General features: G+C 38.0%; 2 protein-coding genes across 3 annotated transcripts; both read left to right on the plus strand.

The window, feature by feature from the left end:
• Positions 1 to 6,668: 6,668 nt before the first annotated feature.
• LOC129242575 (trypsin-1-like) lies at positions 6,669 to 16,289 on the plus strand. The gene is made up of 8 exons (XM_054879303.1): positions 6,669 to 7,060; positions 7,115 to 7,330; positions 9,233 to 9,309; positions 13,263 to 13,387; positions 13,455 to 13,607; positions 15,654 to 15,748; positions 15,810 to 15,970; positions 16,038 to 16,289. Exons 1-8 carry the CDS (start codon positions 7,009 to 7,011, stop codon positions 16,218 to 16,220), a joined length of 1,062 nt encoding a protein of 353 aa, XP_054735278.1. The 5' UTR covers positions 6,669 to 7,008; the 3' UTR covers positions 16,221 to 16,289.
• A 2,339-nt stretch (positions 16,290 to 18,628) lies between these two features.
• On the plus strand, positions 18,629 to 24,948 carry LOC129242574 (serine protease snake-like). Of its 2 annotated transcripts, XM_054879302.1 has the most exons (8): positions 18,629 to 18,899; positions 18,990 to 19,205; positions 20,478 to 20,554; positions 20,626 to 20,747; positions 21,309 to 21,461; positions 21,531 to 21,622; positions 21,697 to 21,857; positions 24,771 to 24,948. In XM_054879302.1, the coding sequence occupies exons 1-8, from the start codon at positions 18,833 to 18,835 to the stop codon at positions 24,939 to 24,941; spliced, it is 1,059 nt and encodes a 352-aa protein (XP_054735277.1). In that variant the 5' UTR covers positions 18,629 to 18,832; the 3' UTR covers positions 24,942 to 24,948. The 2 variants fall into 2 exon arrangements, with proteins under 2 accessions (XP_054735277.1, XP_054735275.1); XM_054879300.1 differs by having other exon boundaries at positions 18,629 to 19,205.
• Positions 24,949 to 25,166: the final 218 nt, after the last annotated feature.

Here is a 25,166-nt window from a genome sequence, read left to right on the forward strand (position 1 = left end):
TTCGTTAACCCTAGACCATTCATCAAACATAAATCATTAAACTTAAATCAGTGCTACTCTGTTACGTCTCGCAGACTACAAATTAAAAGAAGTATTGTATATTTTTATATTACCTTTTTTATTTCAAGCAAATGAGTGTAATTTAAGAGAAGTCTAATATTATTTCTATTTAACTATTTATGGTGTGACATATTCGCAAAATTGCAGTCTGTTAGACGAACGTTTAGTGATCCAGGGTTAATGGCAGCAGCAAATGTGTTAAATAAGCTCTATATGACAACAAGTAAGGGAGTGCTGAATTCGGTCCGAACCAAGCTTTATATGCACATACACATTTTACTTGCACCTGAGTTTGGGATTTAAGATAACAGCTAGAACTCAGCTGGAAGTCCAATGTAGAGTACAGGGTAAAGAAAACGAATGTAGCACTTTACACGTGTAAGAGAATGTTGGGTAAAAAATGGGGTATCCAACCAAACTATTCAAGTGGTCCTACACAGCCATTGTAAGCTCAATACTAAGTAGTCTGGTGGCCCGCAACAGAAAAGAAATACTACCAAACAAAGCTGAACAAGATACAAAGAACAGCGCGTATCTTAACTACAGGAGCGCTTAGCACCAGTCCCACTGAAGCGTTTAATGTACAAACTCATCTATTACCATTAGACTTACATATAAAAACAATCGCTACTTGCAGCGCTGTGAGACACAAAGACATAGGAAACTGGACAACAAGATCCTACGGTCACAGTAAGATCCTCCTATGGGGACCCTCGCTGCTCAAAAACAGATCGGACTACACACTCCCCAACCTTAACTTCAAGAAAGACTTTACGGTATGTTTTCCACCGAGAGCCGAATGGAGCAAAGGGTAGGTGATTCGAAGATACGCTAAAATCTACACTGACGGTTCTAAGAGGAACTGTGGTGTGGAAACTAGCTTCCATTCGAAGCCACTCCACCTATCTCAGTCAATTCGTCTTCCTGACTATGCCAGCGTGTTCCAGGCAGAGCTTCTAGCAATCAGAGACGCATGCAAATCACTAAAACTCTACAAGGAAGTTTGTGTAAGAGTAGCTATCTTTTCAGACAGCCAAACAGCTATCACGGCCTTAGACGCCAAATCCATTTCATCCAAACTAGTCTTACAGTGTAGAGAGGAACTAGAATTACTTAGTCATTGGCATGAAATTGCTCTGATATGGGTTCCCGGTCATAGGAACATACGAGGTAATGAGATAGCGGATGAGCTAGCAAGAAAAGTTTCTACACTAGACATAGGCGGTGGCAGTCTCCACCCCACTAAATACAATAAAAGCATCCATTGTTTCACACTATCATGCTTTAGCCGAAAGAAGATGGAAGCAATTAACTACATGTATTACAACAAAAAACACATGGCCGTCGAACAAAATCCAAAGGAGGAATCACCTGTTAGGATATTCTCGACCGAGCATTTCATGCATCACTGCAACCCTTACAGGTCATTGAAAAGTAGGGGATCATGCAGCTGAGTCTACCTACCCTTCAACTGAGCGTATTTGTCATATGATGTTTTTATGTCGGATGTCAGATCTAAATGAGGTGGGAAGCAATACGTGTAGCGTATTCGAGATGCACACATTTATCGAAAAGAGGGCGTGGCAACACTAATTTTTTGAAACTTTACTTACGTCATACCACGTTGATTAAAAGGTGCCTGCCCGGAACTACCACCAGGTGGCGCTCTAAGTCAACTGATTTGAGTTTCGTTTTCCTTAGTTAAGTTGCCATATCTTTGAATAAGAATCCCACCAAAATTTTATCGTCGTCTTGGGTAAATCTACCTCTCCATGTATTTTTGATTTTTTTTACAGTCTCATAAATGGATTTGAATTTGCAACAATGAGTTTATATTATATTAAATTTTGCATTAAGAATAAATTCGATGATACGAAAACCTTAGAAATTTTGGGAAACTGTTTCGTGAAGAAGAGATCGTGAGTCCATTGAGAATGACGAACATAGTGGCAAGCGAACGACATCGAGAACTAATGAAAACATCAATAAAGTGAAAGAAAAGTTGATTTGTTGTATTTGGGTTTGCAATTCGCCAAAAAGGAAAGAATTTATGGGAAAACAACTAGAGGATTTTGCACCATGATAAGGTTCCGTCGCACAGGGCCATCAATATCCGTGCATTTTTTAGCAAGAACGAAACGAACAGCATTCAACAACGCTGGAAATCACCTGATCCACCTGAATAGAGTTCCAAAAATGCTCCATGAGAGCTAAATCAAATTGGTGGTATTGTTTTTCCTGAATTCATCATTTGCACCAAATTTTGCTATATTTATAACAAAGATATAACTTTTTTTTTGTTTTTTTTTTTAAATACCGTTATATGAGAAGTGAGCGTGGTTCTTGACTGATTTAACTCATTTTCAACACCAACCTAATTTGGACAAGAAGTAATACATTTATGCACAAAGTTCCATTGAAATATATTAATTTCTCCTGAAGTTACCGTGCGCTAGGGAGTGAATCTGGCCTGCTTTGCAGAGAAGAGGAGTACCAGTCAAACTTGGAGCCCTTATCAAGGAAAACAACGGCGACACTTGTTGTCACGTCCCCTATAAAGAAAAGTTATCGGAACTTTTTCACATGCTGATTGGCCTTCGACAGGGCTGCATTCTGTTCCTAACGAAAACCATCAAAGAGATAACTCAGTCAATGCAGGAGCAATTGGTAACAACGGGACTTAAAATCAGCGTGGGAATAACAAAAGCATTTAACCTGAACTGCTCCTCATCAGATTATTTAAGAGTGGGTGTGCAGGTTTTTGAAAACGTGGGTAATTTCTGCTACTTGGGATGTATGATAGCCACAAATGGAGACAGTAAGACTGACGTTGAAAGCAGAATCACAAAAGTCAAAGTACAGTTCGACACTCTTGCGCTGCTCTGCGAAAATAATAACATAACTACGCCCACCAAACTGCGAATTTCCAATGCATGTGTCAAGTCCGTGCTGCTATTTTACTCTATATAGCAGAATGTCACCTCAATGATCACAAGGCGTCTCCAAAAGTTCATTAATCGCCGCTTGCGCAGCACAATCGGAAATTTCTGGCCTCGAACCATATCTAATACCAAATTACTGAGGGAGGTTAATCAATACGATGAGGAGACTGAAATCCTCGAAAAAAATGGCTACATCAACTACACCCAGAGGAAGAGAGACGACAACATCGCCAAACAGGCGCTGCGATGGTAATCCTTACAATAGACAGGGCAAAATGTAGGCAGACCACGAACCCATTGGCACCGTTTATAGAAAGCGGAAATGAGATATTTGAATAAGACTTGGAATGAACTTAGAACCGTATTCGATGGCGAAGAGGAGTTGTTGACGTCCTATGGCCCAACTCGGAGTTAGAGTTAGTTGAAGATAAACGATGCTAGCGTCAGAAAGATGCTTTTGATGGCGCCATCTTTTTAATGAGTTATAGCGTAGAAAGTTGCATCCCTAGCTGACTTCCAATGATGGGTCAGTAGAAGTATCTAAAGTGTACGTATGTTGTGCCATTGGTACAAAAAGGAGTTTCAAACAAAGAGCTAATATCAAATTTTGTTTTAAAATCAGTAAAACGTTTATCGAAACATTTGAATTGATGAAAAAAGTTTGTGGTGATGATTGTCTATCTCGTGCAAAAGTTCATGAGTGGTTTACACGTTTCAGAGATGGTTGTGAGGACATAAATTATAATGAAAAAAATCAGTAATCACCGAAAACTCTATCGAAATTGTTCGTAAATTTATTAAAAATGAACCGAAATCATCGATGAAATTCATGGAATCGGAGTTCAATATCTCCAAAACATCGATTTATCGCATTTTAACTGAAAATTGCTCAGAATTCAACATTCGGAAGACCTCATTAAAGAGGCGAGAAAAAGCAAGAACTTCCTTTACAACATTGTCACTGGTGATGAAAAGTGGTGTTTGCAACAAGAACCTGAAACTAAACGTCAAAGTACCGAATGGAAGGCCCCAGATGGGCCACCACCCAAACAAATAGCGCTTGGAGAAGTCAAAAATCAAGTCGATGTGATTTGTTTTTACGATTCCAAGGGAATTGTCCACGAGGAGTTCGTGCCAATGGACCAAACCGACAATGCAATTTTCTATCTTGGCGTTTTAAAGCGTTTGTTGCATCGCATTCGACGAATTCGCCATGAATGCCGCGAAGGAGGCAGCTGGCGCTTATTGCATGATAATGCACCATTTCATCGATCCACTCTTGTGACTGATTTTTCACCAGAAATAGCATTTTAACCATCAATCACTCACCGTATTTGCCTGATATGGCTTCCTGTGACTTCTACCTACTCGGAAAATTGTATTTGGCCATAAAAGGAAAACGTTTTGCGTAGAAGCCGTCCAAAAGGCGTGTACCGACATTCCGATCAATGACCTGAAAGACTTTTAGGTCGCGCAGAAAAGCGTATCGAGGTCAGAGGGGGCTATTTTGAATAAACTCGAAGTTATAAGAACAAAGTTCCTGTCGTTTCTATTTTAGCTCAGTCTTGTTTATCAAATTGTACATATATTATCGTGCTGTCAGGTGAACAGACCGGGCTAGGACAACTCCTCTCATTCTGAGCCTTTTGGTATATGAGTATTTATGGATATATGTATCTCGATTCCTTACGCCCTCCCATCCAACCATTTTTTTTAACCAAATTATTATACCCGAGGTCATAAGTGAGCGCGGGTATAAAAAAGTGATAGGTTGTGAAATACTTTTTATCATTATTAAGAAAGTGAGACAGCTTTATTGTGCATTCACAACTTATGTACGTTCGTCTACATATGTATGTATGTATGTACATATCTGTAATTGTAAACTGGGAGGTATTAAAGAAATGAAATTAACAATGCAAACGATGAAGCTAACAATTTATTTTGTTAATAAGATTTCTTTATGTACGAGCTTTGCAATAAAAACCGGTATTTTGTTATTCTCAGAGTAAGGCTTTAAAATATTAATAACATTGTGAGTTGTGGTACACCGAGCAAGAAAACTAGTTCTGATAAAATTGTGATTGGCAAGAGCATACGTGCAATAAATCCTGAGTTCGATACCCAGTACATAAATTAAATACAAACACGTTTTTTCATTGAGATCCAATTCTGTCACCAAAAAGCTACTCACAAAAACCATCGAGGCGCCTACCACAAGGTGGACGAGCAGCGCAACCTAAGCAGCTACTAAGGTAACTTCAATTTCGTTATTATATATAACTATATATATATAACTTTTTTCTTCTTCTTAATTGGCGCGATAACCGCTTACGCGATTTTGGCCGAGTTCAACAAAGCGAGCCAGTCGTTTCTTTCTCATGCTAAGCGGCGCCAGTTGAAAACAGCGAGTGAAGATAACTTTTTCACCACCTGATCTTTCCGAATACTCGAATATTTTAAGAGCTGGAGCGTTTTTAGCCATCCGGACGACATGACTCAGCCAACGTAGCCACTGGATCTTTATTCACTACTCTATATCTATGTCGACGTAAAGCTCATTGTTCCATCGCTTGAGATACTCGCCGTTGCCAACGTGCAAAGCTCCAAAAGTCTTGCGCAAAAGCTTTCCCTCAAACACTCCAAGGGATGCCGCATCGGATGTTGTCATCGTCCAAGCTTCTGCGCCAACCTTAAAGTCGGATATAATATGACTCTTCGATATAAAGTGATAGTTTTGTTCGTCGAGAGAGGACTTTACTACTCTTACTTACTTAGTCCAAAGCAGCACTTATTGGAAAGAGAGATTCTATGTTGGATTTCAAGGCTGACATTATTATCGGTGTTAATGCTGGTTTCTGGATACTCGAGGTCTCTTACAACTCGAAACCATAGCTGTCAGCAGTGACGTGGGTGCCGATACGCAAGTGCGTCGACTCTTTGTTTGATGACAGGAGGTACTTCGTTCAGCTGTTTTGCAATTAATCTGGAATTTCGGTTGATCGTTTGGGTATTGTATCAATAATATTTTTATTTCGAGTTCTTGCAGTATAAGAGGGTTCTTCTTCTTCTTAATTGGCGCGATAACCGCTTACGCGATTTTGGCCGAGTTCAACTAAGCGCGCCAGTCGTTTCTTTCCCATGCTAACCGGCGCCAATTGAACACACCAAGTGAAGCCAAGTCCTTCTCCACCTGATCTTTCCAACCCAGAGGAGGCCTTCCTCTTCCTCTACTACCACCAGCTGATACCGCATCGAATACTTTCAGAGCCGGAGCGTTTGGGGGGTTACCTTTTATATTTTGCGCCCAATTACGAAAACACAGTAAAACAATAATGCAAATGGCTTTAGTGTTTTCAAAATATCCTCCATGAAAGAAAATACATTTCTGTTTTCGCATGAACCAATTTTCAAAACACTTTTGCCACACCGAAGTGGATACTTACGAGTACACAATGAGCTGTTTTAAGACTTCAACAGCTTCTTCAGGTTCTTCGTAATCTTTCAGTGTATTTTAAATCGATAACAGAGCGGCTTAAAAAAACTGACAGCTGACAGTATTGCACTTACCCTTAAACGCAGGTATTCAAAAGATCTTTGTTAAATAAAGTCTTAGTAATGAATGCAATTTCCCAGCCTGGGCAGCACAGTTAGGGTGTGTCGAATCTTCTTAGACAGTCGCCAACGACTTGTAATTTTGGTTTTAGCATAATAAATTGTGAATTCTTTGTTTACGAAAGAAATAATCCTTTGGTTGTTATAGTATAAAAACATATAATTGCTTCCAAAACAAATATTTCTTAATACTCATTGTAGAATTACTCAGAAAAGTTATCATTATTAGTAGAAAGCCGGTTTTAAAGTGTTCAGGATGGAATTATAGCAGTGAACCAGCGTGCGAAGCTTTTATGAGTTCTCAGTCGCAGCATATCAGCTCACAATTGCATTCAGGTGTTAACTTCCGCCCGAACTGGTCAAGAATTTTCTCGTAGTGCAAAACTAAATTATGTGGCTTAAAAGTGTAATTTTCTACAATATAATAATATTCGGATTAATTGGTAAACAGTGAAATTTTTGGTAGTTAACTGCAGTTAATTAATCCTTTTTATTAGTGCTTTATAATCAATCAACTGAGGGATGCTATTATGCACAATCTTGTTTTACTCCACTCAACTACAGCGGCCGTTTTGTATATGAAGAATATTATAAAACATTTAAGTATGAAGACAAAGCTCTTTGCGGTGGTTTCTGCCAACATAACAGTACATCGCGTTTGCGCTGTTGCGCCTATAGAGCTGAGGTAAATGCAGACAGGATATCTGAGCAAGGTAATGAATAACTTTTCTACTAGAAAATGCAAATTTGTAGAGGGAAAACTGGTCGAAGCAAGTAGAACTCTGCTGAATCTTTAAGCACAGTTTGCCTTTGCCAATTTTATCACTTAAACTTATAAGCGCATAATTATAGTCCCGCGTTAAACTGGGGCCGAATAGTTAGAACTGGGTCAATTTGCTTACTACCTTAGTCAATTTAGTACTATGTTTTAGTACGAACCGGCATTGACACAAATCTATTACATTCTAATGTCATCCGAGTTATCATCTTACTAAGCAGGGAATATATTGAAATCGTATTTGCAGATTTTGTAGGGAGGAAGAGGAAACTGCCAAACGCAATAAAATAGAACAAATACCAAAATCTTTTGAAGAGATTTGGGTTAGAAAAATACTCTGAATTCATGAAAGGAAATACAAATAACTTACAACCTGCAGTATTAGATCCTCCCATAACAATAATAATGGCAATAATGTCATCTGACAAATGAAATTTTAAATTTGAAAAAGTCGAGCCAAGGAGTACCAGGAGATTTGGTTGCTCCTAAAACACTCAGGCTAAAAACCTATTGTATTTAAAGCTCTGCAAAGGGTCAAGGTCAAGGAGGGAAGGAGAAAAGTATCAGAGAAGAGATAGGAAAGAATAGAGACAGATATAGGGATAGGGATAGTCCTGTGAGAATATTCCAGATTCTTTGGAAAATCTGTAAATATCCTCCAGTTTTAGAGAACGAATATTACTCATACTCATGACATCGGAGCCCAAAACTCGTAGCCGTGTTCTAGCAAAGGCAGGACAGAAAGTGCTCAGTGCTATCCGCCTCCTCCAAGCATGACAGGCACATTGGGTCCTCAATGATTCCAATGGGGGTCATATTCTGACCCCAGGAGTTGTTTTAGTAGAAAGTTTGACAGTTTTCTGTTCGGACTTGTCACAAAAAACTTTGCAGTTCTGCAGCATTCTAGACCAGACCATCGTTCTTTGTGTAGATTGCCTGCATAATCGCTGATCCAATTCATGATTCCTGCGGAACTGATTCTGATTATTGGCTCTGGCCCCTGTGGGGGCACCTCTAATCCACGGTTGGCCAATTCGGCGATTTGGCCTGGTGCGAATAAACAGTTTGAGAAAAGAAAACGTTACCCTATGAATATGCTCAGAAAAAAAAACTAAAATTTTATCGCTCTGAAAAAGGGCGTAAAAAATGATATGCTATTGCGAGAAAAGAAAACACCATTTGATTACTTAAATTTTGTTAAGTGAAACTAGTAATGATAAAGTAATCTTAAGAAATCGATATCAAAGGCGTTCACGCCATTTGCCAAAAAGTATTTTTGCCAATCGAATCGTAAAATTTAGTTTACGTTGTGTGGCTTTTGAATAAGGAGGTTGGCGCTGGAAAATATTTTATTTTGTTATCATAAATACTTACTTATTGTCACCATCAGTACATATCCGCCTCTATATCTGCAGTGCTCTGTTGTTCGAAGACGACTTTGTCAGCTTCTTCAGGACAGCTACACAGCTTTCACAGCTACAATGGACGTCCCTTTAATTCAAATTTCATTTCAAGAAATAGGCAAAAGTCTCATGACATCGCATGATCCTGTGAATAAGTCGGATGGTCTAATACTAAGATGCTAAAAGAAACTTTTCTAAAAACAAGGCCGAATGAGCCAAACCAAGATCAAATGAACCAAAAACAAAAAAACGAAAAAACTCTAAACCAATGGTTGTATTTACAGAAATAAAAAATACTTCATTCTAAAGAGAAGGCTTCATATTCAACAGCTCCCGATCGGTTAATTTTTCCATGTAGGGGATTACTTTCGTTATTTAATAGCCACATCTCGTATTTTTGGCTTCGATTTCTTTATCGAGTAATTTATTTTAAGTTTGCAGATATAATCACTTAAAACGTGGCTTCATCATATATGGCAAACTGGCAAAGGCCAATGAATTCCCCTTTATGGTAAGTAAGATTTTGAATATGATATGAAATATAATTTAATAACAATAATAATAATACGTATAATAATAATTTTAATATTTTCTAATCCAGTAACTAAGCACAGAGACTTATGACTAATTGTGATAATTTATGTTTCATTAATTTCATAAAAATTTAAAACAAAATTCAACAAATTTGCTCAAATTTTTCAAACTTCTAAATCAGAGTTCTAAAAATTCCGAACAATTTCTAGCAATCATGTAATTAATCTAGATAAGACTTAGAGTTAGGCAAGTTTTGGCCATAATTTTATATAACTTAGGCCACCCTACCATACCAGCGTCACGTGTTTCTGATTATCCTAAACTCCACTTAAGGGAGCATTCCAGTGTAGCGGCATGAATTTGAGGTGTTTTTGCGGGTGCTGTAAATAAAAAAACGAAAAGTAATTTTGCTATCCATATTTTACCAGACATTTATTAATCTTTTAACAATACATAAAAAAAATGTGCAAAAATTAAAAATTTTAAATTTTATAAGCTGTTGAAGTGGAGGGTCCAAAAAACAGGTGCGCTAAACTTGTCATGATTGCAAGCTTTCTAATCATGTGAAATAAAAAAATGAAAAAGATTATTAATTTAGATGAATACCACTTTCGTACTAACTAAAAAAAAGAATGAAATTGAATGAATACTACTATCGCACTAACTAAGAAAAAGTGAAAAAAAAATTTTTTTTACTAAATTACGGCTACCCAAAAAAATAGTACATTTTTCTCTACTTTTTTGCACATTTTATTTTGTTAAAAGAATAGTTTGTACGATAGAGATATGTATTGAGAAAACTTACACCAAATTTCAAGTGAGTCGGTTCAGTAGAATTTGAGATATCATGTCAAACATTTTGAAAAATGTAATTTCGAGAAAAACGCGTTCAAAGTTTTCAGACAACGCGGATCGGAACCGATGCCATGTCACCAAAAAGGACACAACTCATGAAATAATAGAAATTTTAAAAAATTCTCTTAATGGCATATTCTTAAATGTCTAAGCTTTGAAAATAGGCAAACAAAATTAAATTTTTTCAAAATTCTACACTAGAATAACCCCATAACTTAAAAAACATAGGGAGATGTATGTTTTAGTTTCGAAGTTATGCAGTTTACGTAAATTGAGAGCCGTGAGAGAATCATACTTGGATATAATTTTGTTTTCCTACTTCGAATAATATGTCTCCAAACAAACCATACAAACTACACTTTTCGTAAAAATGTAAAATCTAAGCTAGTGCGTCAACACCAAAAAAAAAAAGACAAAGCAAACAAATAAGCAAAACAAAACATGGTAAGCAAGGACAATGGGAAATGTCACTGGCGCAATCGTCAGGACGTGTTGAATAATAACCTCTAAGCTTCTATGAAAACTGAGTAAAATTTATGTTTCAGCTAACAGAGCTTTTAAACGTAACATAAGATAACTTAATAGCAAGAAAGAAAGAAAGAAAGGAAAACATGTTTAAACAATTTCTCTGACCTTAAGAAACTTAGATAGCTGTTAATTTTGGATTCTTAAGACACGTAAATTACGTAAATTGGAAGAGGTGAGAGAAGCATGCTCCCATGTAATTAATTTCTTTTTAATTCAATAAGCCCGAAAATATGAGTGTGATATTAGTTTTTTTTTACATTTATTTGATGAGGCTTCTTTAAAAACTACCTATGCAGTATGTTGTTAAATTATTAGGTCCAGACTAAATAGGAACGATATGTTAAAAAAATAAAATAAAACGTCAAGTCCACGACGCGAATTTTTGAGTTCTAGTTGACCAAGCTCGGCCAAACACCCCAAAAGGCTATACGCGCCAATTATATATATGTTGACCAAAGAGCGCGTTTATTTAATATTTAAACTAAAAAATGCATGAAAAAGCCAAAAAAATCGACTATTTAAAATATAAACAATTCAATAAAAGCCGAAAAAATCAAAACCTATTTTACAATCGGCGTATAAAAATAAGAAGTGTCATCTAGGGTTAAAATTAGTTGAACGAGAGCAGCAGGCCTGTTTTAAAAACGAGTTACAGGAGGTAGGGATTAAACTCTTTGTTAGGAATAGTTATCGAGCTCAATGAAACTACAGTCTGTGTCAAAGAAAAGGAACCGCGATTATTCATGAAGTATAAAAGATATATATTTAATTTTTTTTACATAAAAGTATGTACAAAACTAGGAGTCACAATTATTAAATGAACCGTATAGTCTCCATCGTTGCCAAGTATAGCCTAGCATCTTCTCGGCATGCTTTGAACCAGCTTTTCTGCGTAGCTCGTCGACAAAGAGGACCAGATTTTGTGAACTCCCCACACATTTTCAATGTGGTTGCCGTCTGGAGACTGGGAAGACCAGTCCAATACTGTCACGCCATGTTTTTGTTTTGTTGTTTCTCAATGTGTTTTTCTGAGAGCAGTTGTTTTGGTGATGTGGCACGGTAGAATATGTTCGCCTCCTTCAGTCGACGTTCGATGGTGTTGATACTCACATCTATTCCCTGATCGTGATTGGCGTAGTCACAAAGAAAGGTCCCGCTTAAAAAGTTGGACAATCACTTTATCCTGCTTTTTTGTCGTCACTCGCTTCAAGCCGCACTCGGAAAAGTCATTAACATTTTTGTACACTTTATACCGTTGATTCCAATCATAGCAAACTTTTTTAATTTTTTAATCACTTTTGCATAATTTCGGCCCTTTCGAATGCGAGCATAAATATCCCGCTTCACGTACTTCTCACTCATTTTTGTTTGGTTGCGTTCTCGGGAAAGTTTCGAACGGTACTAAACTGAGTTAGCACTGGCGTCATAGCCCTTGAGTGGGACTATTACACAGCAAAAAGCAGAACGAAATATATCTTGAAGTTACAAGAAACAAACCGGTTATTTTCTTCTGAGACTGTAAGAAGGAAACTTATGAAAAAATTTCCTCCTCTAATTAATTTGGTATGGTATGGTATAGATATGCCGGTTTGGCAGCTTGAATAAACCTCTTTCTTACGTAACCTATGTTAAGTGTACGTCGAGAGTAATTACGCTATAAGAGAGTAATTACGCTATAGCCCACTGTATTTTTGTATTTATAATAAAGTGTAAGTTTCAATTGGCTCTAAAATTGCATTGGTTATTGAAACCTTTTTTTGGCATTTTCTCCATATAACGAATGCACGACTTTTTATATATTGCTAGCAGCATTGCCACATTTTTAATATAAACAGACCACATAACCCAAGTTTCTACCTTTATACAAAATTAAAAATAACAACCTAAAAATGTTCATTGCAATTTGTTCCATACATAATAGAATGGTCGAACCTTTTTTATATGGGGGAAAATGCAGAAGATCGGCAGAAAAATAAAATTATCAAAAATCAACGTAATTCAAATAATTCAAGTAAGTAATTCATACTAGAACCCAAATCGTTCTTTGTCCGAGTACCCCACGTCGTGTAAGGTAAAAAAACGTAAGATTTAGCTCGTATGACCACAGTATTTTGAAGAAACCAAGTGAGTCAGCAACAACGTTATCAAAAACTTTCCAGAAAATGTTCGGGAATGTGATCGTTCGGGGATGTGTTATCGAACCATCCTTTCAACTTGCCTTTCGATAGCACTTTTTTTATTTTGGGAAATATCGTGCGGAATCTATGTCTATTGAAATATGAGTAACTTTTTCCTATACCAAAATAAACTTATACTTTTACGCAGGGCCGTGGAGAGAGTATTCGGGCCCCGGGGGAAACTTGAGATGCGGGCCCCTTCAAATTTTTTTTATTTATCAAAATTCGTATTATGTTATAGTGAGCCTCGAGTCCGGACCCCTCTGAAAACTCCGGGCCTGGGGGAAAAAGTACCCGATTCCCCCCCCTCTCGTCGGGCCTGCTTTTACGTAATAGGAGAAAAATATTATTTCTCAGCACTTTATTTCAGGCGGCGCTGGGATGGCGCGTTAAAGACGAATTCAGTGGGAACTCAACAATAGTCTACAGATGTGGCGGCACTATATACGATCGTGGTTTTGTTATCACTGCGGCTCATTGTTTATATCATTCAAAGTATGTAAAAAATAATGGCTGTTTATTTTTTTTTATTCATATAATGGAAGATATTTGCCAAATTTAGTGACCTACCCGTTGTGGTACGACCAGGTGGATTCGCTTTAAATGACACCGAGGCATGGGATTTGGATATTGAGGAAGTCATAGAACATCCTGATTATGAATATCCATACGTCTATAACGACATTGCTATTGTACGCTTGAGGACACCGTTTTAGTGAGTTACAAAATTATGAATTGTTCTAATAGTGGCGGACATAAAAATTCAGATGGGATTGGAAAAACCAAATTTTGACTGCCCAAGTTTAAAGCCTGCGAAAAATTAGTGAAGGTGTATGATTTAAAGGTGTGCGTTTGGATACATTCTGAGGCAAGTAGAGAAGAATCATTCCAAGACGCATCACGGAGACAAGCTCGGGGGGTGGGGAAAACGCTAAAATAGGTTAAGTTACGGTTTAGTGGTTACCACTCTCGTTAAGTAAATACAGGCCCATTATGGTAACACTTGTTTAGTTTCAAGCCTCGCTCTCTAATTACCAAGTTAAACCACTTCGTCTATCTAATAAAAACTATAATATTGTGGATGGTAGCAGAAATTCAGTCAGCCAGACGCAAGAGTTTAGACAGCGATGACATATTCTGTCAAACACGGTACAGTAGTCAGCTTGAAAGGCACTGCAGTAGTGAGGCAGCGGTACTGAGTGAATGCCACTGTCGACGGTGTAATTTAGGCACGAGAAGTCAGTAAAGATAGCTACTGACCATGGGCCAAGGTCCTTAATGTTATGGAATTTTCGTAGAAAATGTATTATTAAAGCAGAATTCAAGAGCAGTGTAACCTCATTCCCAAGACAGTCGGTTATATGTTAACGGAATGACCGGGATTTATGTCAAGCAACATTCCCGAAACATCTATGCTACAACAACAACAGCGCCAACAACAGTTCCAAACATGTTTGTGTGCCCAAATCTTAAATCTTTCCACTTAGTCGGACTGTGCTGCATTTAGCTCGGAACTCGCCATAAATATATATGGGGAGAAGGTCTATTAGAGTCTCAAGAGCCTTGGGGGCGAAGGCAATGCATGCATGAACGCTGCTCTTTGTATCCTGCCCCCCCATGGCATTACAGTCAGTATTTTACAATTTTAAAAGTAAACTATTCACAGTAAGATTTCAGACTGGAGATAATAGGACCCTCCTTGAGGAGTTCCCCTCCCTAAGAGCCGGGCAATACTGGTTCCTCCCTCTCCGAGAGAATGGGTTTTTCTCAACAGTAGCCGAGCGAATACGAGCCGATCTGGCTCAGCCTCAAAGAAGTCCCTGATTTAAAAATACGGGCCGGGATTGTTGAAAGCTCCATCCATATCGAGAAAGATATCTAGTGTAAATTCTTCGAAGGTTTTCCATTTTGTCTACAATTTCATGTAGAGCTGTGTCCACGGATTACCCTTCAGAGAATGCATTATGGGATGCAATTCGAGTGGAATTGTTTGCGCATTCAAAGCTATCGAAGACGCTCTTCATCTTCCTAATTAACGCGGCAAGCACTTGAGCTATTTTGACTGAGTTTAAAAAGAACGAGCCAATCCTTTTTTCGGCATTCTAACAGGCACCAATTGGGCATACCATGTAAAGCCTAGTACATCTCCACTTTATCTTTTCAATTAATTGTTCGTCTGCTATTACCAGGAGGTACCGCATGAAATACTTTCAGAGCTGTATCTAATCGGACGATATGGCAAAACTAACGGAGCCCCTGCAGCTTTATACCGAAGACAATAGCTAGGAATTTATAGTAAAAAGTGTGTCGAGACCTTAAAGAGGCTGCATACATGAGTCAAAAGCACCTTCCAAACATAAATTGAACTACGATTTATCCAAATTTAACTTTCTCATTTCTTCGGAATGTAGTAAGTGAGGAGAACAAGCGATGAGTGCCTACTGTGTCGATTTATTCCACGCACCGTTTGGTAATACGGCAGGCGTTTGCTTTGGTGGTGGGCTGCTGAGCCTAATAAATAGCAGTACTATCGCTGTACAGTAAACTCCTTTATATACTAAATAAGACAAGTTTGATCCCATCCATTGAAGTGCATTCTTCGCCCGACACCATTAGATTATCTGTCAAGAATGAAAGAAAAACTTTAATTTTTAGTGTCCGGATTTGTAAGTACGCCACTGTAATAGAAATACTATTAATAAAATTTAAAACTTTGCATTTGGCATAAAAATTTCGCTTTACTTTCACTCATTTCTAAAAGTGGAAATCCCTTCCATGATGCTCCAGCTTGTCTCTGGGCAGGGCCAAGCTCGACAGAAAATGTTACCGCGATTGGCTACGGGGACACACAATTTGGTATGTATATATGCACAAAATCCGCGTTAACGATATCAACTATCCTTTAAAATAATTGCAGGCGGTGTATCCTCGCCCTTATTGATGAAAACCAATTTAGTCACAATCAAGAACAACGAATGCCAATTACACTACGACCCAGACAGTGGTTCATTAACTGATGGAATTATATGGACGCAGATATGTGCAAAAGATCCTGAGAAATTACGTGACACATGTCAAGTAAGATACAGCTATTTTTTGCAATATTTCTAATAGACGCTTGTATGTTACTTCGCTTGTTTTACAGGGCGACTCCGGCGGTCCAATAATCAAGTTTGTGCAAAGGGAAGGCCTAGAGTTAATGTCATTCGTTATTGGTGTCACATCCTTTGGCATTGGTTGTGGCACTGGCATACCAAGTGTTTACACGCGTATTTCTGAATATATTGATTGGATTGAACAAGTAACTTATGGGACCGTGTCACAATAGATATTTCCTTAAAACAAATAAAGTAGAAATTTAGAGATATGTAGTTTTAAACAAAATGTCCGGTTACTGTGTTCTTTGATGGGATTTTAATGCACAATAACCCAAATTTTGGTATTGAATTCCTGCACTAGTGTATTTGGGAAATATTGTAAACTTTTTCCAAAGTCTAACTCAAACAGTTCCTTTATTGAAAATAAGCCTAAATCATACTTTCTAACGAAGCGCATTTTTATCTCGGTGATAGTGACAGTTTAGTGCGAATTTTGTAGCGGTAGGAACATACCCCACTGGGTGATAGTTTGAAGCAAATTTCTCCATCCTTCTCTGTGCTTCATACAAATCTCACCATAAGCAAACTGTAGGGGAGATTTTGCCGGACATAGGCACCTCTGTTTTCACCGACGGATCGAAGATGGAATCTTGAGTTGGAGCGAGGATTTTCTCTAAATCAACCAATATTTAATTCTATGAACTGCCGAAGACTAGTTGTGTTTTTCGAGCAGGTTGCTTAGCAATTTATCGGATCGAGGGAGACATAAATATCACTTTCGATAGTCAAGCTATGATCAAAGCCGCGGTTTGCGATCGCGATATTGAACCAGGATAGAGCGGTCAACTCCTATAAGGAGGAGATCAAACGACTCGAACGTGCGAGAAACATTTCTCATATCAGGACTCCAGGGCATAGGAGCATAAGTGAAATGTAATTGTCGATGAGTTTACATGGAAGGTGACTGGGAAGAAATTTATTGCAAACGAAATCCCCATAAGGGGATATTCTACAGCAATTTGGACACCAAAATACGAGGACGGTTCAATAAGGACCCGTGTTTGATGACAGAGGGCGCTCCTGAATGAAGTTGGTGTTAGCATCTATCAAACGACGGCAAAACAAATTTCAGATTGATTGATAGGATAGTATGGATTTGACAGCTATTCGAGTCAGATGTGTTTCATGGTTTTCACTAAGATGGAAAAAGAGCAGTATCGTTCGGTAATTCGCCTTTTGTTTTTAGAAGGGATAAAACCAAAGTTTGATGCCGTCTATAAGGACGCTTCGCCATCTATGACCACAGTTAAATATTGGTTCAACGAATTTAGATAAAAGATAGAAGATTAAAAGATATTGGATTTAAACGAATCCGTTTTTGATGGGAGCGACCAGGACGTCCGGCAGACGTGGTCACCGAAGAAGTCATTCATAAAGTTCACGATATAATACTCGCTGATTGACGAACGAAAGTGCGCAAAGTAACAGAGGCCATAGCTGTGTCGATCGGAGCGCCAATTAAAATTTTACATGATAAGATGGCGATGAAAAAATTGTTGGCCCGACGTGTGCCGCGATTGCTCACCGTGGATAGCAAGCGGATGCGACTGTTAACTTCAAAGCAGTGTTTGTTTTTGCGTCGAGCTGTCACCGTTGATGAAACCTGGACTCATCATTGCATACCAGAAACTAAGCAACAATCAAAACAAGGAATTTCTATCGGTGAATCTGCTCCAAAAAAGGCAAAGACAGTCCCATCGGCGGGAAAGGTCATGGCGACGTTTTTTGGGATGCGAACGGCGTCATCCTCATGGATTTTTTAGAAAAACGAAGAACAATCACTGGACCGCTTTCACAAAAAATTTAAGAAGACACAGCCGCATTTGGGGAAAAAGTAGTGCGGTTTCACCACGAGTACGCACAAGCACATCATCCGGAGATTTCGCCGCCAAACGTCATGAATTGCGTTATAAATTGCTGCCGCAGCCCCGTGTTGTCCCTGCAACTTTTTCTTGTTTTCTAACATGAAGAAATGGCTCGCGGGAAAAAATTTAGTTCAAACGAGGAAGTCATCATCAAGACAGAGGCGTATTTACGAGAGTTCGACAAATCTTATTTTTTGGACGGGTTAATAAAATGGCCCCAGCATTGGGGGGAAGTGAATCTTCCAAAAAGGGGGATATGTTGAAAAATAAAAAGAATAAAAATGTTTGAATGGTGTCATCATTCCTTCGCTTCGTATCATTTATTATGAATAAGTCGAAGACCCTCTACTTCATATGCCAAAATCCAGCTAATGACTTACCATTCAAACTACGAATATTTTTAATTTTAATTTAAACGAATGCGCGAGGATATAAAAAGTAATTTAAACTTGAATGCCGCTGTACACAGAAATACTATTTTTACTTTTGAACTCATCTTCTTACCTTATCCGCGCAGTACGTGAATTGCTAGAGTAAACAAATTATAAGAGAGTAAATATTTAACTCACACTTATAATCATGAGCACCAAAATGTTGAGATCTGTTGAAACAAGTCGCTTCAAATTTTTGTAAATTTTGGGAATGATTTATCGGTTATGCTTTATTTTTCTGCTAAACCAGTTTGAAAGCAGAACTCAGCACAAGAATTTTTAAAGCTACAGTGCGTAGCTCTCTTAGTTGTGGATGCGCTTTAAACTTCAGGTTTAGCTAATTTTATATATAAAAAATGTAGGTACTTAGCTGCTCATATATATAAGTATAATTAGCAGGTGACTTAGTGTTTTAGAAATGCAACGAAATTTTTGCATTCAAGTGTTGTTTTCACAACAAATCAGTCGGAGTTTTAAAAGTAGAAAATGTGGCGTTTGCGTGAATGCCCAAGATATTACGCCATTTTTGGCTTAATTAAAATATTAATATTGAGTAAGTATTATTTACATGCATATCCATATATTTGTATGTATGTATGCGTAACACTTATGATATTATTTGCCTGTACTATTTCGTCAACAGTACTAAAATCACTACTATTAGCCGAAGGCTGTTATGACGGTCAGGAATGTTACACTCCACGAAACTTTAAAGGAAACTATTATACGAAAGACTATTTGCAAAGACTAAAGGGACTACCTCACCATCACTGTGAGGGATCTTGCATAGATAATAACGAAACGCTTATTTGTTGCTCATTCCGCGTTAAGCCCGAGAAATATCGTTTACTTAACCAAAGTGAGTAAGTAAGAATTTTTTTCATTTTTAAAACGAGTGAGCATACACACACTCACAGCAAAAAATGACACTGCTGAGTAAAAAAACACGATTTTTTAATACAGATCTTCACATATAAGAGTTAATTTTTAATTTTTTGCATTCAACTGTATGTGGAAGATAACTACCACTAAAACTAAAAGGTATTTCAAAAGACGCGGCTCTCAGGATTCACTATTTTCATTCAAAATACGGTTTTTAACAATTATTATGTCGGGGAATAAGTTCATAGCGTTTTTCCCGAAGAATTTTATTTAAACAAAGACAATAATTATATCAATAAGTTAATCAATTATATATTCGGCGTTGCTGTTTACAACCTCTTCGCACCTCTCAACCAATTTGTTGATGCCGTTTCGCCTACAATCGCCTGGCCTGATGTCAAAGAAGTTGTTGAGCCAGTTTTTAAGGACTCTTTGTTATCGAAGGTAACGCCCTTCATCTGGCTTGATAGGGAGCGACAAAGAGGGTGATCGGTCGGTACAAGGTCCGAAGAATACGGCGGATGCTGAATGGCCTCCCATTCGAGCTCTTGGAGTGCGGTTTTGACGACTTGGGCTTGGCGTTGTCGAGAAGGAGTATGGTCTGGCCATGTTGATCAGGTCTTTTCAGTCGAATAGCCTCAATCACGCGGTGTAGTTGGGCAATGTAGAGCTCCTTATTGACCGTGGCATTCCTTTCGAACGTTTCCCAGTTCACTATGTCCTCCCAGTCCCACCAAACACATATCATGATTTTCTTTGCATGAAGAATTCAGAAGGCGCTGTCATAGACGGGACGTATCATCGACGCCAAGATCGCCATTGAAAACCATTTCCGTGCTATAGACTCCTATGACACCTTCTCCATATACGTCGCAAATGTCCCAGGCTGCTTGGCAGCTTTTCGGATTCGATGAAAAGCAAAGAAGAACAGGTGTCGAAAATGTTGATTTTTGCCTCCTGGGTATTCCATTTCTTAAATAACTAAAAAATACAGTGGGCGCGGCTCTTCCATCTATCATAAAGAGGAATTCTAAACCTAGAAGAAGCTCCTTTCAAATATGTTGCTCATCAATTGTGGGCTTAAATAATATTCAGTATGTTAATTCTCCAGAAAGTTGTTATGAATATCTTCAACATTTTTGAAGTCCTTTCTTTACTCAGTACACTCAGTATAACTCAGAACAATTAATAATTTTTTTGTGAATATATTTCTGTTAACCAAAAAAATTTCTAATAAATAAACTTATAGCATGCATAGACGACCATCTACCACATCCATTAATTATATTTGGAAATGGAGCATTGCCCAACGAATTTCCATTTATGGTAAGTAATTTTTAGTAAGCAAATACTAAAATGCAGAATGAAAATGACACTAAATTTTTCCTTAAATTCAGGCTGCCTTGGGTTGGCGTATCCGCAATAAAAATGGCACAGAGAGCATTGCGTACCGATGCGGTGCAACTTTAATCGATAAAAGATATGTACTAACAGCCGCCCACTGTCTTTACCACTCCAGGTAGGCAACAATACTTAATATGTATTAATATAATAAGTAGTTCGGGGTAAAAAAAATCCATTATTTTTGCGAGAAATTTTTGCGGAAATGGCTTAAAATTGTTTTATGGTCGTATCTTTAGCTCCTGAGCAATGCTACGACTACTAACATGCCGGTCAACTGCGATTATTTCTGTGATCTTATTGACATTTTCGACGGCGGGCCTGCCTGTGCGAGGTGCACCGTTAACATCAAAAATGCCTGAATGGAATCGAAATTTCACGTAATTAGCTTTTACAGTATCAACACCATAAACACCACTCACAATTTCAGCGGCCAGGTTTGCATTTTCGCTTTTATCAAAAAAAACTCACAACTGAATGGAACAGACAAAAAACAACACACGTTTTTTTTTATTTTTGCGAAATGTCACCTTGACAACCAGCATAAACTTTGAAGTGTTTGAGCGATACTTTGCGAGATATCGATCCCTATAGCCATCCACCGGGAAAATAAAGGATTTATTTTTCCCCAAACTAATGTAATATATTGTATTATTTAGTTGCTAATTTTTTTTCCAAGTGATCCGCCTGTTGTGGTGCGCCCAGGAGGATTCGATTTGAATAGTACCACAGCTGTTGATTATAAAATCGATCAGATTATTGAGCATCCGCAGTATGAATACCCAGGCCTTTACAATGATATAGCCATTATTCGTATGGCGAAAAGCTTTTCGTAAGATTTCGGATCAATAATTCCTGTAGAAAAATCAAGCAATGTAATCCTAATGGTTTTACTCAACAGTAGCGACGTTCCAGTTACTAACGCTTGCATCTGGTATAGGCCACTGCCAGAGAAGGAAGTAACAGCTATTGGTTATGGCGATACACAATTTGGTAAGAACAGAAACGCTCTCAATATTCTTTTCATCATCAATTCAGCATTTTTAAATTTCTATACTTTTTTCTAGGTGGCACCTCTTCAGCTGTGTTATTGAAAACGAATTTGTCTACGATCTTGAACGAAGAATGCAACCTGCACTACGAACAGGACGACGACACACTGAGTGCCGGTGTTACCTCAACGCAGTTGTGTGCCAAAGATCATGAAAAGCTGCGAGACACATGTCAGGTAAGAGCGTATGAGAAAACTCTTTAAAAAACTTTTATTTAGTCACTATATTAAAGTGCATTAAATAAGGTGAGGTTGACAATTCAGTTCTGTTGTTTTTTGAAGGACTATATTGTCAAAAAATATAAACAAATGAACTGAAATGGATACAATTTTATTTTCGTTTAAAATTATGGTAAACTTCTTATGAAAGCACTGTCAAATTCTATCACACTTCGTTAAATGCATTGTGGAAAATATCTTACGATACGCAGGTGTTGGCTTAGTATAAAAAATTAGAGTAGAAATAAAATATAATAAGTGTGCTTTTTTATATTCGAATCGATTTAGAATCGATATCTCGTAAAGTATCGATCAAACAATTTAAAGTTCATGATCGTTGCAAAGGTAATAAGACTAAAGATGATCACACTAAAAATTCTCTTGCTATTTTTTTATTTATTCCATTCTGTTGTGAGTTACAGGGTGTTAACAATGGAAGTGAACAAAGAGAAAATTCGGTACATTTTACAGTTTTTCTTTGATAAAGGCGAAAATGCAAGCCAGCTCGCTGGATCTGTGAGTGGTGTTTATGGTGCCGATACTGTAACAGCTAATTGCGTGCAATTTTGGTTTTGTCGATTCCATTCAGGCATTTTTATGTTAAATAAAATGTCGATAAAATCACAGAAATAATAGTTTACCGGCATGTTAGTAGTCGTAGCATCGCCCAGGAGCTAAAAATTCGCCATAAAACAGTTTACAACTATTTTCCCAAAAATTGTAAAGGATTTTCCAATAAGAGGTGTTATTTTGATATTCAGAGAAAAATGCTATTTTTTAATAATATATAAATGATCGGATGTTTATTTCATTATAAAGAGGAAGGTATGCTGTTAATTGTGGAAAATAACATCCGGCAAATTACCACCACGACCACGCTTACAGGACATTATCCTTTCCTGAAATTTTCCATAACGGAATTGCAAATTGGCTGCCCTATGCCCTCGATAGCCTCATGAGTTCCATCTTTGAGGTCTTGAATCGACCCTGGGCTGTTGTCGTGGACCTTCCCTTTCACGTGGCCCCAAAGAAAAAAGTTACAAGGAGTTAAATCACAAGATCTCGGTGGCCAATTGTGATCTCCTCTTCTAGAGATAACACGGTCCGGAAACTTTTCCCGTAAAAGATCAGTGGTTTCGTTACTTATAGGGCACGTAGCGCCGTCTTGTTGAAAATAAACATTGTCCAGATCAATACCATCCAAATGGATTTCTACAAATCATTGACTTTGATTGCGAAAAACCCTTTCTTTCTTTCTTAGAATGAGAGAGAAAACATTACTCTTTCCAGGGCCACAAAATGACTCTAGGCCACCCCTTTCCCTGCCTGTTTTAACTGCCGTTTTGTTCGTAGTAATTTTTATGTGCCCTGGAACTCATGGAATATGTACCTAAATGTTCTGGCTGAATATGTTCAGCTATTAAGGCATTCCAGCGCCAGTTTTGATTGCTTCCTGACTGTCAATAAGGCTCCTATTGTTATGGGTGCGCTCAAGGTTAAAGTAAGCGCAAGTTTATATTTCGCTTTATATATACCGCTTCCGAGTACATTTTCCCCGGCCCGAAGCCATCTGCACCGTCCGCGGTAAGGGATCCGTTCTCGTACTAATATATGTTATCATATTCCGACTTATCTTGTTGGTTTTAAATAGCCCTTCCCAGGTCTTTTTATTGCTAAGTTCCGTCTTGAAGCGTTTGACAAAATTGAACCTCCTTAGTATCACGACCCCTGGCATTGAGATCTCAGGGGTTAGTTCAGCAACAATATCAAACTTCCTGTGATGTTGATGAATGCCCGAGACATTGATAGCTTTGGTTGTTTTTAGTGTAGTCCTCCTCGCCTTAGATTGGATATGAATATGAAGTGGTATGTGTTCTAGAAGAACCTCCTGGAGGTTTGTAATCTTATTAGGCTGTTTATTACTATTTGATTCTTCGTGCCATTCTCCCAGACCTTGGCCGCATAGGAAACCATATGTCCAACTCTAGCCATCTAGATCTTTTGCAGTAATTTTGGTGTATATCCCCAACTTTTCCCTGCAGTCGCTTAACACCTCATGATTACTCTAAAGACCTCTCCCACCTTCTCTTCTATGGTTGATCCTTTAAAAATTATGATTTTTTTCCATAGACTAAAACTCACTTTTTTCAATTTTGGGTACTTTTTGATCTGTTTCTACTGTTTCTACTGTATCGCAGTAACGAGCTCCTCTCAGAAGAGCGACTCATCCCCCTTTATCAAAAGTTGATTAGCGGCACCACACTGATATGCTACGAAACTAATGAATACATTCCAAACAGAGCTCATCCCGAAGCTCCAATAATGCCGAATGCGCCTACGCTTCGCAACAAGCTCGACATAGCAAAAAAAGTCGTGGAGCCAGACTCAAGAGCTCACCTCAGCGCTTGTGACGAATACGCTGACGCACGCTCTACCTCTACGAACAAGACTCGTCCTCTTTTATGAAGTGACTGATCAGAGGCACTGCAATTGCTACCTGCTGTCAAAAACTCATTTCATATCTCAAATAATACACGCAACGCGCGCGAATACGGCACGAATCGCCGAGCTACAAAGCTCAATAAATTTATCTGAAGTTGTTTAGCCGTACCACACTGATGTCCTCTAACAATCCCTATGAACTATAAAACTAAAATAAATAAACCCGTGGATGAGCTCACCCAGAAGCTCGAATAGCATTCACTTGATTCTCGGTGTATATTTTGAGGAATGCTACTCGGTGGAGGTTCATGTGACTTTTAGTGCCACTACTGTGACCCAACTACATATTAAGCGATGATTTCTACAACTTTTTGCATCTATAAATACTGATCTAAGTACTCGTAATAATAAAAATATATCATATTTCAGGGAGACTCCGGCGGTCCACTAATTATGTATGAGGAATTAAGAGGTTACATACCGATTGCGTATATTGTGGGTATAACATCGTTTGGCATTGGATGTGGCACTGGCACCCCGGGAATTTATACACGAACTTCGGAATATTTTGATTGGATTGAGGACACGATTTATAAATAAAAATCTTTGTGCATAAACTACAAAAGACGTTTTATTGAATAAGAAAAAAGGATGCATTCATTAATTTCATAATAACTGAATGCTCTAAATGCGAGTATTTACGAAACACATAACAGACAATATTATTCTAATAATGAAAACACAGTAAAATAATAATGCAAATGGCTTCATTATTTTTCAAAATATTCTCTTTGGAAGCCAATTCACCTCTGCATTCGCTCAAAC

This window comes from Anastrepha obliqua, chromosome 3 (genome assembly GCF_027943255.1).
Source record: "Anastrepha obliqua isolate idAnaObli1 chromosome 3, idAnaObli1_1.0, whole genome shotgun sequence".
In the NCBI taxonomy this organism is placed as follows: domain Eukaryota; kingdom Metazoa; phylum Arthropoda; class Insecta; order Diptera; family Tephritidae; genus Anastrepha; species Anastrepha obliqua.

Bases quoted from the DNA above. Each gene is read 5' to 3' on its own strand.
- LOC129242575 (XM_054879303.1), top strand. From the start codon at position 7,009: ATGTGGCTTAAAAGTGTAATTTTCTACAATATAATAATATTCGGATTA. The intron at 7,061-7,114 runs GTAAACAGTGAA...CCTTTTTATTAG, and splicing joins AATAATATTCGGATTAATTG to TGCTTTATAATCAATCAACT. The intron at 7,331-9,232 runs GTAATGAATAAC...ATTTATTTTAAG, and splicing joins AGACAGGATATCTGAGCAAG to TTTGCAGATATAATCACTTA.
- LOC129242574 (XM_054879300.1), top strand. From the start codon at position 18,833: ATGTGGCGTTTGCGTGAATGCCCAAGATATTACGCCATTTTTGGCTTA. The intron at 20,555-20,625 runs GTAAGTAATTTT...CCTTAAATTCAG, and splicing joins CCAACGAATTTCCATTTATG to GCTGCCTTGGGTTGGCGTAT. The intron at 21,858-24,770 runs GTAAGAGCGTAT...ATCATATTTCAG, and splicing joins AGCTGCGAGACACATGTCAG to GGAGACTCCGGCGGTCCACT.